Below are 15,119 nucleotides of genomic sequence, written 5' to 3'. Positions count from 1 at the left end.
TGCTAGAAGTTTTTAGGAAACAGCTAAAAACGCATATTTTTTTAAAAGTTAACACTAATAATGCTCTTTATTATATTTTCGATATACTTAAAGGGCACCTATGATGAAAATCTTTTGGACAGAACTGTGTGTAGGTATAGTGTGTCCACAGTCATATTGGGGTGATATAAAGACAATAAGTCTATTTTTTTTAAATTCTTATTGTAAAATAGGATGCAAATCCCTCCCGTTTTGAGGCCCACCACAACGGGAGGTAGGAGTGCGGTTTCCCCGCCCCATGTATTAACATGTCTCTGTAGTAACGTGTATAATCATATTAAAAAGACAGGACTTGCGCAAAACAACTGGGATTAAAAGTTCTGTTTAACTCGCTGTTATCATCAATCATCATCAAATGTGACCAAGAAAGAGTTTTACAAGTTTAGAACAGGTTTGTAATGAATTACAGCGATTTTCCGTCTTTATCACCACAGCCACATGTCAGTACAACTATAAAAGAAGACTGTTCAATCCCGGTTTGTGGAGGTTAAATCAGGTTTTTTTGTACATTGACATAATGGATATCCATACAGCAGTGGATATTATTGTGTGTCCTGTAACATTTGCTGTGCAAAATCAGTGCAAAGGTAAACTTGCGTGCAGTGTGTCTGTCTGAGCGTGAACTTTGTAACGGCATTGTGTGTGACTCATCATTGCAGAAAGGCTTGAATTAACTCCACAACAAATACATCAAATAATCATTGGGAAAGTTCTTAATGTAGTATTTCTCACAAATCTTATGCAAGATCTGCTTCCTTCATGTCCATCACTGTGCTGTTTAGCTGATGCAGCCTAGGCGGAGATTGAGGCACAAGCCTCATTCACACTACGACCAACTCGCAGCTGCAAATCAACAAGCGACCATTCATTTCAATGGAGAGTAAGCAGTTTCCTGCGACCTCCATCTACGTGAGCGACCGGGTGGGCGTGTTGAGTAAATGTACAAAAGTGAGAATCCTTCAACTTTATGCAAATGAAGAGCGATTTTCTTGAGCGACTGCCAATTGGAGCACCAGTAGAGCTCAAATGATTTAGATGCCAGTTGTATTAGTGCAGTATAGACTTTCACAGACCTGCGTTTGCAGCAGGTCGCCACCAGAGCAACATTCTGCTACGAAGTCGCTGCTAGTGTGAAAGAGGAAACACTCCGACAGCCAAGTGGGAACAGTGGGTGGAGAAAGCCAGCATTAAAGGCAAAGGCAACAAAAACAGCTACAAGATGTTCAGAGCAGAAAATGACAAACTTCTGAAAGGTATAATAAATAATGTGATGGGTGTTTTAAGCTGAAACTTTACAGACACATTCTGGAGACACAAAAATCCTAAATTCTTAAAATAGGTGCCCTTTAAAAAAAAAAACATGCTCTGTATAATGCGCTAGAACAACTGGGACCTTGACCTTCTATTACTAAATCTCTATTCTATTTTCAACTCTGTCTATAAAAAGAAAAGCTTTGGGCATCTGTCAATCACTCACCTAAATTTAACTATATGCACCGTGTTGAAAATTTCCCTCTAAACAATAATACAAGCAGCAGAACAGGATGCCACATTTTCTCTCTCTGTATATTTTTATTTACAATACTTTTTTCTTTAATGCCAGGTAAAAGGATTAAATGCAATACATAAATATGAACATAGCAAGGTGTTTTCCATACAAATTTGCATATAACTAAAGGCTGAAAACAAACCTCAAACATACTCTCAACAGATACATTTGCTTTTAAGAAAACCTCACTCCCTACAGAAGACGTTTATATACACAATACATGCACTCAGACTCGCTTACGTTAACATATGCAGTCAGACACACACACACACACACAAAATGACAGGTGCATTGTGGGTGCATTTCAAAAGAGACGAAAAGAACCAACGTTTCACAGACTCGGGTCTGAATCAATGCGTATACTATTGCGGTGTTGTAAATGCACCTAATGAGGAGGGTTAGCTCATCTCACTTTGACAACAGGAAGAAGGGCCTGTGCGCAAAAAATCCCCCCCGTACGCACAAATACACTCACACAGAAAAGGACTGTACCACCTCACAGCCTTATTTTAAAAAGTCTACATGACATTCACACAAAAGGAACAAAAATAAAACTCCCAGACCTCTGATACTAAAACGCAGACAAAATGGATGTTGTTGAATCTAGAATGCGAATTGATAACAACAACATAGTAATTAAAAAAAGGACTTCCGATGAGTCTCATACGTTCATTCAAAAGGTATGATGTCACAGTAGCAAGTTCACATTCTAAAGTTAATGCTAAATGAACGGCATTGACGACTGGGCGGCCCTACATTCCTGTAGAACTGCAGTTTAACAGACCAGCACATGCAGCGCACATCGTCAGCGAGAGCTCTGACGCACCTCCTGACAAACCTGCCATCATTCATAACAAGGCTGAAGACTCAGAAACTACACGGCCACGGTTTGGCACAGAGTATCTGCCACTCCCATTGCACGAGGGCGAGAACAGGCAAAAAAACAATAACAATAATAACAGCTAAAAATTCCTGAAAGGTGTCCTATGCTTTAGGAAACAAAAGAATATGCGAGAATAACTAGCATAAAACACCACGGCGAGAAGAGAAAACAAATCCGAAAGAAATTAATACCTAATAGAAAACAAACAAAAATAATCTGCTATTTCGTTCATGCATGAGCCTCAGACGGTACAGTTCTCTCATTTTCTTCTTAAGGTGATCGAAAAACACGAGTCCGTTTTTCAAGTCCATTTAATCCACCAGTGTTCTTGGAGAAAAGGGTAAAAGCTTATATTCTCTGGATTTTATCGGCCACCACTACAGGATTTTCCTTGCGGATCTTGGCGGCGGCTTCCGCCTTGTAATCGTATGTGCAGTTGTGCTTGTCTGAGTACCGATGAATTCCACAGAACAGATTACCACATCGACAGTCAAAACCTGCAAAATAGGAGAAAGCATAAGGCCTCGGATCACAAGCTGTGTTCATCCACCTATTTTTATGCGCATTTCGAAGATTCTCATAAAAATTGTTAATGGAAACGGCAAGATGCGCATTAATTTTGAAAATTGTGCATTAAAAGTGTCTGCGCATAACTGAGTAGGATAAACTTTCTATTTGACACTAAAGTGGAAACACTTTTACCAAGCAAAATGCAGTATGTGATTTTGTTAAAAGAAGCTATGTTTCCATCCAAAGATGTGAATTAAATTTATGCACATAACTGGAATATTGCATAAAAGATGTTCAAATAAAGCAGCGTTTCCATGCAATGGGTCAAAAAGATCAAAATTGATAATCCCTGTTTAACTGGCACCAAATATCAAGAGTGAAAACAGAATTTGCTACGGTAGGAGAAGCTGCGTGAAGGGCATGAGACGTGGAGCACAGATGCTCTTGACAGTTCTGAAGGTAATTAATATAATAATAACACTAATACTGAGATGGTTAAGGTGTTTTAAAATGACCAAAACATCATTTCAGATGTTTTACAATGTGCTCAGCACGCTGGTTTGTCCATTCACACACATTTTTATCATCACATGATCTCTTATAACAAAATCACATGACTTTTTAAATGGTTTCCATCGTAGTTTATACGCATCTTGGCATTTCATTAACCGTTTTTTTAACCGTTTTTTATTATATAAAATAGGTGGATTAAAACGTAGCTAGAGATCATATGATGATAAAAATGTGTGTGAATGGACAAACCAGCAGACTGAACATATAAAACATCTCAAATGTTGTTTTGGTCATTTAAAACACCTTAACCATCTCAGTATTAGTGTTGTTATATTATTAATAATTACCTCCAGAACTGTCAAGAGTATGTGTGCTCCATTTGTTATGCCTTTATACGCCACTATGCATTCATAGCGTGTCTGCATTTGTCTTTTGAGGCGCAAGTCGTTTATTAAATAAGTAAGAGATTCATGCAGTTTCTCCTACCTCGATAAATTCCGTTTTTACTTTTGGCGTCAGTTAATTAAAAAGTGACCATTTGTTTTCTTTGAATCAATGGATGGAAATGCTGCTTTATTCTCATGTCTTTCATGCGATCCAATGTTGGGAATGCGCATAAATTTAATTCACGACTTTGGATGAAAACATAGCTACAGACATACAGCGGAGATCAAAATTAGAGAGCAATCTACAATTACAAACTCAGAATCACTGCTTAGTCCTAGTTAAAGTCATCCTAACAGTAGTTTTAGGTATATTTTTTGAGTTACATATATTCTGAAGTACAGTATAAAAATTGAGATAATTGACATTGAACATTGGTCAAAAATAGAAACACTTTCAGACACCTCCTAGTTGTTAGTGTCAAATGTTTATATGGTGGTAATTTCCTTATGTATCCCACAAACCCTATTTAAAGGGATATTGCAGCCGACACATGAAAATTCTGTCATTGTCCACTTGTCACAAACTTGTTTGGGTTGCTTTATTCTGTCGAGCACAAAAGAAGATATTTAAAAAAATACTGAAAACCAGTAATTCAATTACATTTTTTTTAAAATTCATGTTTATGTCTATAGTGCTTTTTCAAATAAATTGTGTCAAAACAGCTTAACATAGAAGTTCTAGTAAATTGAAATTGTCAGTTTAGTTTTTAGAATTGGTTCAGTTGAGTGTGGTTTAATATTCACTTTTGAAAATCCAAACACTGAAGAGCAAATCTATTGATGCGCAGCTCCACAAGTCCCAAAACAAGCAAGCCAGTTACGAGGAACAAACAGTAACCATTGACTTCCATAGTATTTGTTTTTCCTCTTACGTAGGTCAATGGTTATAGGTTTCTAACAAAAGGTTTCTTTTAAAAAACTTCTTTTGTGTTCAATAGAATAAAGAAACTCAAAGGGTTGAAACCACTTGAGGGGGAGTACATTTTCATTTTTGGGTGAACTATCCCTGTAATTGGCAGCTTAACTTTACACTTTGGAAGAAAGCGAGCCATTCTCAAGTGACTGAAACCTTCCGACAGCACTCTCTAGATGAAGGTCAAATGGATGACCCTTTCATCCGTGACAAAAGTCAGTTGTCCCAAATCTGTGATTTCTCAAATGTTGCATCTTTAAAATGTCACACATTCAAGTCGGCCAGAAAGGCAAGTGAAAGAACATAATTTCAATAGGCACCCAGTTCAGAGCTGAAACTGTAATTGCTCTTCAGTTTATAACTGATCAGAGCAAGGATCTGTCCAGCCATACAGCATCTTGAGTGAGGACCTGCATATTTACTGCTAATTTATGACTGGATTAACCTTCAGAAATGTTTGTTGTAATCAGTCATTGAGCTACAATCATTGCTGTTTTCTAATTTGTTCTCTAAACACAGTTCTGCTAGCAAGATACAACCACTTAATTAAAGGAATTGAAATATCTTCTAATTTTGGATGATGAAGATTACATTATTTGTATATACAGTCCCTATAGTAAATTATCATACACAGTTGAAAAATTACTGTCATACAGCCTGAAATTAAATCACATTCCAAATAACTTTTCCAGCCTTTGAAAGGTTTTTACAGCCGTCTCCTATCCTGTACCTTTCTACAACTTTATCCCGAAGGTCTTTTGAAAGCAGACTGTAATGCGAGTAAAGGTATAGACTTTCACATGGTATTATGATGATTTTTCTAAAGGCACTGTAACAAAACACCTTAAGCTTTAATTTATAGAGCATATATTTTTATTTAATGCCATGTCAGCGATAAATGCTATTTTTTTGGTTAAAACAATTCATTAAATAAAAACAAATAAATAAACTAAATAAATTAGATAAGACATTATAACATTAATTTATTATTATAACACATCTTATTATAAAATTATAAAACTTTTACTGGTAAATCTTGCTCTATATCTCCAAGTGAGTTTACTTCATTAAAAAAAAAACCTTCGGCAGACATTACTGTTTTACAGTAAGAGATATTTTGCAGAACAATCACCGAGTGAGGTCTTCACCTTTATGCAATACAATCATAAGTGAGCATTGCATGTCCATTATGATGTGATAAAAATCACTCGATCAAATCTTGCCTTAAAAGGTATTAAAAATCAGTTTGAAATGTCAGGATGTATTTCATACAATTTATTATTTGTTATGTATTCCACTCCTAATGCCACTTATTTAATAATTACCCCACATATAAAAGGGTCTGATCTCTGTGGGAAGAATTTGACATCCTTTTATTGGTATAAATCAAGAGTTATGAATTTATTGCCATGTCAGCTTTTCTGGCTATTTCATTGCCAAACCTGATCAGCTAAATTTACATTTCATAAATATAAGTTTTCTTTAATTACAGAAAAAAAATATTAGGGCAGTCAAAATTAGCTCGTTAACACACGTGATTAATTTCAAATATTTAACGCGTTAAAAAAAGCAAATAACACAGTTTTTTTTATTTCCAGTTGTGGCCGACGTGTGTTCAGGGCTGGCACATCCATAGAGGCAACCTTGGGCAGCAGAATAGTGAGCGAACCCCCTGGTCCTCACAAAATTATCCACTACGAATAAAACGACGTGATTGCCGTTTGCCTAGAGTGCCAGTTCAGCTTGCGCTGGCCCTGCGTGTGTTTAACGTGCAAATAAATATGGATAAGACCAAGGAAGTGCTTTTAGCAGAAAAAGTTTCAGTATAAAGCAATTAATGTGGCATCACTAGGCTAACCTGCATTTCCAACAGAGTTTCATATAATTTCGTGTTTCATTTTTTAATATTTAGACTTTAACTACAGTTCAGCAGTTCACTTTCATTCAGCATATTTTCATTCAGGATGTTTTAATGGAATTAACAAAAACGGAAATAAAAAACATTTCGGGATTCGCATGATCCTTTAAGGTAATCAAAAATCACTGTTTACATGGTTGACTGTTTATCAGTATTATCTTAGATTATCTTAGCCCTTTTTTCCTCCTAAGCTGAGCCCATGAGCCCTCAAATGTTTCATTAAGTGTGAAGCGTTTTCTCCCTTTTGTAAAGCGTCTGCTTCACGTTGGTGTGTCAGAATCTTTGCTTGTGAAATACAGCCATACTTTAGAACGCTTAGTTTAAGCAAATTTGATGAGCGTGATCGTGCTTGTTGATGAATCTGAAGGGATCCCTCTAGCTCACCGGCACTGCGTGGGTTGTCTGTGAGTGAGTGTGTGTGTGTTTGTAGTCCACTAAGAATCCAACATGGAAAGCATTTTTGTTATTGGCATGGATTGTTTTGAAATTGAAATGTCACTTACATGGCTGTGTTTTTATTTCTGTAATAAATACGGCTTTTTGTGATTAATCATGATTAATTTTGTTTCGTTTTTAATCATGATTACTTACAAAAAAAAGTGTGATTAATCACGTTAATTTTTTTAATCATTTGACAGCCCTAAAATATATATAACAATAAAAAGACATCAACAGCATTAAATAATACACAAGATAAATTCTAAAATGGTTTACTTTTGATAAAAATTCTATTATTTTTGAAGGATTCACAATATAAAATATTTCCTTTAAAGTCTCTTCTTAAAAGATCTCACCTGTTAGGCCGACTCTCTTCCGGCAGGTAAAGCATCTATTTTTCTTGGGTTTGGAGGAATCTGGACTCTTGGCATCATCATTGGCTTGAGCCACGGGGATGGGGGAGTAGGAGGAGGTGGGCTGTGTTATAACTGTGGGAAGAAAGGGAAGTAAAATGATTGAAATTGAACCGTTGCAATATGGCATGGGTGCATTCTGGAAGCAGTCTAAGGCCGATTTCTAGGCTTTAAAAGAAAATGACTATGGTCGCAATTTTAAAAGGGCTGATCCCTAAAATAAGCTCTGCCACAAACCCCAAATGTCTTAACACTGCATAAATTCAAGACTGTCATCAGTAAACAGCTCACATTGAAACTGGAGCAGGGCCAAAGATGGCTCTGCTTGCTCTTGGGTCTGGGCTGACAATAGAAGTGTTATCTGTCTAAAGAATGATGGTCTTAAAATACTTCCAAAGGCATATTGAAACACTTCAGCAATCAGCAGAAAAGTCCATTTAGTTACAAAGAGGAACAAAGCAAATGGAGCTTATTGTCTGAAGGCCCATCGACCACAAACACCACACTGCCTCACATTTGACTTTCACATTGAAGATAGATAGTCTTGTAAATAAACACACTTGCACACCTGAAGGGTTGCAGATATGATGATAAGACAAAGGAATTGTTATATTGGTCACCTCTTAAGCAAGTTAAGTCTAAGTTTACAATCAGTTTGAGCCTTTTTTTTAATGAATACATGTCAGAACAAGTAATTTGTTCAATTTGTACAGAAATAATTTGTTATGCTATATGACTTCAATGATTACTAACTAGATCAATTATAAAATAGAATTTTATACATATAGCTACTTAATAAAACAAACATTTAAGAGTATTCATAATAAACAAAGGGGGGGAAAAAATGTAAGGAATAGTCCAATTTTAATGTGGATGCACAGAAAATTCTGGGCTAAACCGAAACTTCTGCATGCACTTGGCCAAAAAACAAAATGCAAATACAATTGATCATATTTTATTGCAATTACCTGGTTCGACTGTCTCTGCTTTAGGTGAGAGGGCCTTTTCCTCTCTGGAAATACTCATTTCAGTCATTTTCTGTGTCACCGGTAAGGAGCTTGAAGGAATACTTCTACAAAAAAACAAACAGGTTGGGTCTGAGCACACACCGGCTTTTCGTGAAACACAGGTGATCATTCAAACATGGAGCAGGAAAAGACGTGAATAACTCACTCTCTCATGGTTTCTGTGCTGGGTGCAGGTAAGGTCTCTGCTTTGTTTATGCTGGCTTCTAGTCTCTGTATAGCGGAGGCCTCTGCTGAGGGACTGCCAGCTGCTTCAACAAAACACAAAGACACAAATCACACAGGTGCAGCTGTGTTACAGTGTACAAAAGGTCTGTGACACAAAACAAGTGCTGCCCATAAAACAAGAGTAGCTTATTACAGTTCCTCAGGGACAGGCCCAACACTGGACTTGAAACCAAAAGATGAGGCTTGAAAACTACTGTTTACACTAGTGAATTCTCATTTAGACAGTTTCTTATAATGAAAACAATCTTCGTCCATACTGCCATTTCAGAAAATGTATTCATCCATATCTACATGGCTGTAGCACAATATTGCAGCCGATAAACAATTAGTATATTAAACAAATTATGACAGCATTGTTTATAAACTTAAAAATGTTGTTAACTAGTATTAAATGGAGAAAAGAAACATTTAAATTATTAAGAACATTTTTTTCTCAAAAAGACATTTTTACTAAAAATACACTGAAATTAAAATTCTGGACTGAAACTGGAAATTCTAGATACAGTTGGCCAAAAATCAAAACTGCTTTGTACCTGTATTATTTTACCAAATATTATAATATGTATAAATTGAACTCCTTTCATTTAACGATTTCAAGAAACGTACGCCAACAAAATGATCCATGCTATTGATGAGAACGAGTGGAGAGGCATAATTTTTACCAGCGTGACCACGACAATATTGCAAGCGGCAGGAACAAGTACTACATAGAACAATGGTGTCAAACTCAATTCATGGAGAGCCATCGCTTGGCATATTTGAGGTTCAACCACCTCCAACATACACCTGCTTAATAGAGCTGCACGATTCTGGATAAAATGAGAATCGCATTTTTTTTTGCCTAAAATAAAGATCACGATTTTCTCACGATTCTGTAGATGTTAAATAAAGGTTAATATGAGTGGGCTATTATTACTGTCATTCTCAAACATGTGGTAAAACAGCAATAGGCTTTGTGTAGCTGTACTGTTGGTTAAACTGCTAAAATTTGTATATACTTGGAATGGTGGACTTGAACAGTCTTTAGATTTGTCCTGGTCATTAAATGCTGATAAGACTGATGTTGAATTATTGTGTTTGAGACATATGCTTACAATCTGTCATTTTCTGCTTAAAATCTGTCAATGATGTGATTTTCTTGAATACAGAAGACTGGGTGGGTATTTTTGCATTTCGGCGGGTTTTGGATACTTTTAGGGCTGGAATCAGTCAGCTACATTTCGCATCACAGTGCTTTCAGTTTCATTTTCACCACTAAGAGCGGTTTACTTCCCGCGCGGCTCCCGAACGATCACTCTGTGCCACAAACTGAATGTTATTTACAACTTTATTACCTGTTATTCACAGCATATGCAGGTCCCGTTTACTAAAGTAGACTTCATTAGTTTATTCAGAGGTGTGCGCGCACCCGGCCTCTGGTAACAGCTGACGGTCAGCTCACATCACGTGTGATTTTGCGGTCGCAAATACATTACATATAGAAATAAATAATATTTTTTAGGTGATTTATATCTTATAAATACAGCATGCGACTTATTTTCACATTGCTGAAATATGTATGTAAAACAATGTGAAGATTTGTGCGGCCACTGTTGCTTCTCTCCTGAACTTGAAAATATGAATGACAGAATCGTAGAGATGCTGGATTAAGATCGTGTAGGGGGTCGAATCGAGATGGCAATCTTTTTACGATTAATTGTGCAGCTCTACTGCTTAATAGTCCATAGTAGACTTGAACACTGCATTAGCTGTATTTGATTAGACTTGGAACAAAACTGTGCAGAGCTGCGGGCCTCCAGGAATCGAGTTTAAGACCCATGACATAAAAATATCCTGTCAAGACTTTGCTTGCTTTACCACAGAGGGCAATGTTGAGATCTAATTGAGATCTTACACTTTGGTCAACACAGCAACAAACCAACCTTTGCATAGTGCATTGAAACGAACGGGTTTCATAGTGCAGCACTTTCTGTGTCTGGTGTGAAATCCACTTCAGACCGTGCTTTGACTATGGCTGGAAGCAGTATAAACCAGCATGCTGATTGTTTACAGTTATCGGGTCATATTTTTGCTTTGTTTTGACCCTCATCATATCCAAATTTAATTAGAGCTCTCTTTCTGAACGAAGACAACCGTTTTCATAATAGTTTGGCAACCAAATGTTGCATTGTGCATATTTTATGCAAACAAAGCTTTGGATTTCACTCTTTCTGAACGAAGACAACCGTTTTCATAATAGTTTGGCAACCAAATGTTGCATTGTGAATATTTTATGCAAACAAAGCTTTGGATTTCACTCATGCTCTAATGTCCATTTAAAACATTATAATTTGGCAGAGCAATCATTTGGTGCAACCAGACCTAATAAAAGTTTGACTGCAGGCTTTCAGGCCAATTTGGCAATACCATAGTATATTGTGTAAGTGCAAGATGCTCGGCTGAGCATCATATTTGGTCATACAACAGTATTTGTGTAAACTCAAACATGAATAACAAACAAAAACACCTATATTTGACTTCTGCTGCTTTTTAACTTGATGTGAGTGTCAAAAAAAAAATTTAAAAAAGAATTTTCAAACAAAACTCAGTGTAATGGTCATTTGAGTGGGTCTTGATGAATCAGGGAAGGATATGCAATGATCCAAAAGACTCGATCAGTAGGCCAATGCAGGAAGTCATACCTTCATTTTCATAAGTCTGCATTTTGGTCCTACATGGACTCACCTCACCTGAGTTTTCAAGACTAAATGGGGTCTGCAACATTTCCAAAAGTCTTCAAGGGTCAAAAACCTTAGAGTACTTTGGATGCCCGTATGCCCATAGCAAAGGTTGTTCATTATAAAATGAAAACACATTGGTATAAACATAGCCTCAGAGCAGCATGCCATCTCTGGGTACTGGTGGGGTCTGAAATGCCTAACAAGCACTAACTCTTGTCTGTTATAGCAATTATAAAATCACCGTCTCCAAGAGATGCAATGAATGAGAGCCCTTATACCATAGTATAACCATGTTGTTTGTGTGGTCTGTAACCATAGAGAGCACTACCCAGGAGGTTAGACAAGCAGGTTAATGTTTCAGAGTGACTTACCCAGGGGGCTCATGGGACTGCGATCACTGCTTTGCTGTCTGTTCAGGTGCTCCTTATAGCACACCGAGCACATGCCATTGGTCCTAGGGTTGCCATAGAAACCACAGCCTGTGGTACACAGTATAGGCACGGGGCTCTGGTTTGTCTCTTGGGCCATTGCTAATATATCACAAAGGAAAACGGAGACAGGACAAGAGTGGTCTTGTTAACAATGGTAGCATTGTCTTCAGCTTACATGCTTGAGGAGAGGAGATCATTGTTTTAAAGGTGCATTGAGCAGGTTTTTGTTGCAAGACTAGCTGTTAAATTGTCTGGCCCGTTAGCAGTGTGGGTATGAACACATGGGTCAAAGACAGGACGTCCCATTTTGGTGCCCGCATCATATTAAGTTTACAAAGCTGGTTTTAATTTCATTGAAAGCATGTTAAATCCAGGTAAGGTGTCTCAGTAACTTTTGACACATTTTAAAAAGGGTGAAAAGGTTTCACTGCCATTGTGTATAACACATACATGCATGTAAAGATGTTCGTTTTGAATCAACTGTACTTTTAAAAATAAATATAAAGTATAAGCTATGATGCAAACACATTTTTGAGTATTAAAAACTTCTTGGTGACAAACAGGTAAAACTTTGAAGGTGATTTGAAGAAAATAAACAAAGTTTGTTATCTGTCATTTTATACTTCTCTCTCAAGGCTACATCCCTAGTCTTTCTAAATTTATCATCTTAACACTGGTTAAGAAGATTAACTTCAAAAATAACTACTACAAAATATATATAAACACCTTTCCTTTCCCACCCCCAAAATTGATAGTAACTAATTTAGCTGGTCATGTGACCGCAACATGGTGGAACCCATGATGCCAGAACCTGCTCCATGTAGTAAAACAAAGGAACTTTTCTCCCAAGTTGCCCAAATGTAGCAATTCCATGCAAATGTCAACCTTGACATGAAAAAAATTAAGTTTTCGCCGAAATAGCAAAACAGTTTCTGTGTTTCTTTGTGTAAGCTTGTATTTTACAGTGCTTTAAAATACTCAAACATGTCTTTGTTTTCAAACAATTATATTTGGTTTACCAAAGTCACACAAGTGGCAATTTCACATCTGTCACATTCACAACGGAGAGATTTCACATCTATAACGAAGCTTTTTCCTCATAAATGCAAAAATGTCAAAGAAAATCAAATCAATTCTTTTTGTTCTATAGTGAGCCAACTCTTATCCTTTTGATTAGCATTGTTTCTTTTGGGTTGTGCAGCTTGATTCACAGAATTTCTACAGATTTTGTTGTATATTGTAAACTCACTTTTTTTGTCACACCCATAACGCATGCTTATTTTTTCTCATTTAAAATATAAAAAATGTATAAAGATTGATATTTTTCACATGTCACATCCATAACGCTGGAATTGCTCACATGTCAATAACTCATGAAAAGTGCAATTCATATCTTCATGCGTTTAACTTTCAATTAGCCAAATGTTACCCTTGTGCAGCTTTAAAGCTGAAGGGTTTAAACTTCTCCAGAGCCTAAGCCTGAACACACAGGAAATACCTCTATAATTAAAAGGCCTTGTTTTATCTCAGCCAAAAATAAAGACACAAGCTCCTCAACCACCCTCATCAGGACAGAGTAATTACAGTCAAGGCAACCAAATGACCAGACTAATACCGACTTCCACGGCATCTATTCTCAACCACATCCAAACGGAAGTAAACTCTCTCCAGTCCTAATCCGCCTGTCTGACTCCCTGATTACTCCACACATGAAACGGCACGACACAAGATCCCCCACTAAACCATGACTAACCAAATGAGTGGGTGTCAAGCGTGATATGCAATTTCAGGAGGCAGTAAAGGTGAGACATTAAGACATTCCATCTCTAATCTTTTATTTGTAAGCAAAAGCAGCATACAAGCTGTTAGGACAGCGTTCACGTGTTCAACCATGCGAGTCAGAGAGCACCGACACCAGCTGACAGACAACACTGATCAATAACCGCTCGTCAGTAATTGCTGGCGGTTAACATAACTTTAAACCGAGAATTACAGGTCACCGAGTAGTCCATTTACAGGACAGTCCTGCCCGCGATGTAAACAAGTGGCTGTAACGTTTACGTTACCCCAAAACCAACCGAGCTTACTATCTAGACAGCATTTTTGGGGCTCGTGTGTATCTAGGTAGACAGTCGAATCTCTCAAACTAAACTGGGTGGATTTTTAGAGGACAGGCTGAACTAGAACAGCCAAAAATAGCAAGACATTAAATATCATGACACATCCAAACACATTGCAAACACCACAACTACAGAGCAGCATTGGCTTTGTTTAATCTTCCTTCTTTGTCCTTTTGCTCCAGGATTTCCTCTCCAGACAATCTGTCCATTGAACAAGCCTGAAACAAAAAGCTAACAGGCTTAGCCAGTTGTTTGACCAAGTAACTAGTACCACATAGCAACAAACACGCACACACACAAATTAAAAGAGATTTCCTTAAAATACGGACAGGATTGAACAATAAACAGTCCACAGCACAACGAAGATACGATTAATCCGTTTGATGGGGTTCTGTTTTAAAAAAACACCGATGTACTTTAGTCAACGTTACTTAAAGTAACGTTAAATAAACAAGAGGCACGACAAATCAATCGACGTACTTACAAAGTAAAAATAAAGTTAGCGATTGACCGGGTCTTTGTTTTGAGCCCAGGCGAGTCACGTTCTGGGGCTTGTGATGTTCGTGAAGGTGCTGCTGACAACTTGGTTCACTTTTCTTTTTTTAGGGAACCACCCGTCAAACCGAAAAAATAACCAAAATCCTCGAATAATCCTGGCTTTTATACGTCCAAGCGATCTGTTTAACCAAGTGAGCTACACGTCCTGAATCGATAATCGTTAATCTCTCATTTTTTTTCGGGGTCAGCCAGTCTTTTCGTGATCACAGCGTCAAATCTCTCGCGGTTACAGCAAAAATAAAACTCAAACAAACGTCGTTGCGCTTACCTTGGAGGCTTTTATAATCTAATCGGTCGGTTAACGAACAGGAACTCTTCGAAAGGGAGATTGTCGTCCTCTCGAGGCTTTGTGTCGGTGATGTAAATAAGTGAATTCCTTTCCCCTTCGCTGCTGAGCTCTCTCTTCTTTCACTCT

The 15,119-nt window shown here is 37.3% G+C and overlaps 2 protein-coding genes across 12 annotated transcripts in view; one reads left to right on the top strand and one right to left on the bottom strand.

Annotated features, from left to right (window-relative positions):
- Positions 1–1,589: 1,589 nt before the first annotated feature.
- Positions 1,590–15,108, bottom strand: zfand5a (zinc finger, AN1-type domain 5a). 6 transcript variants are annotated; one of them, NM_213039.1, is given in 6 exon segments: positions 1,590–2,968; positions 7,566–7,697; positions 8,591–8,694; positions 8,796–8,895; positions 11,967–12,125; positions 14,973–15,098. In NM_213039.1, coding segments are annotated over 5 exon segments (642 nt in total). In that variant the 5' UTR covers positions 12,124–12,125; positions 14,973–15,098; the 3' UTR covers positions 1,590–2,819.
- The window catches only part of tmc1 (transmembrane channel-like 1), a 30,801-nt gene continuing 29,346 nt past the window's right edge, over positions 13,665–15,119 (top strand). For all 6 annotated transcript variants that reach the window (NM_001441499.2, NM_001441498.2, NM_001441497.2 and 3 more), the window contains 1 exon segment: positions 13,665–13,828. The gene's annotated coding sequence lies outside the window, so the exon portion shown is untranslated.

The sequence above is a fragment of the Danio rerio genome, chromosome 5 (genome assembly GCF_052040795.2).
Source record: "Danio rerio strain M-AB ecotype USA chromosome 5, GRCz13ab, whole genome shotgun sequence".
NCBI classification, from domain to species: domain Eukaryota; kingdom Metazoa; phylum Chordata; class Actinopteri; order Cypriniformes; family Danionidae; genus Danio; species Danio rerio.
This window is presented reverse-complemented; position numbering and strand designations above follow the sequence as displayed.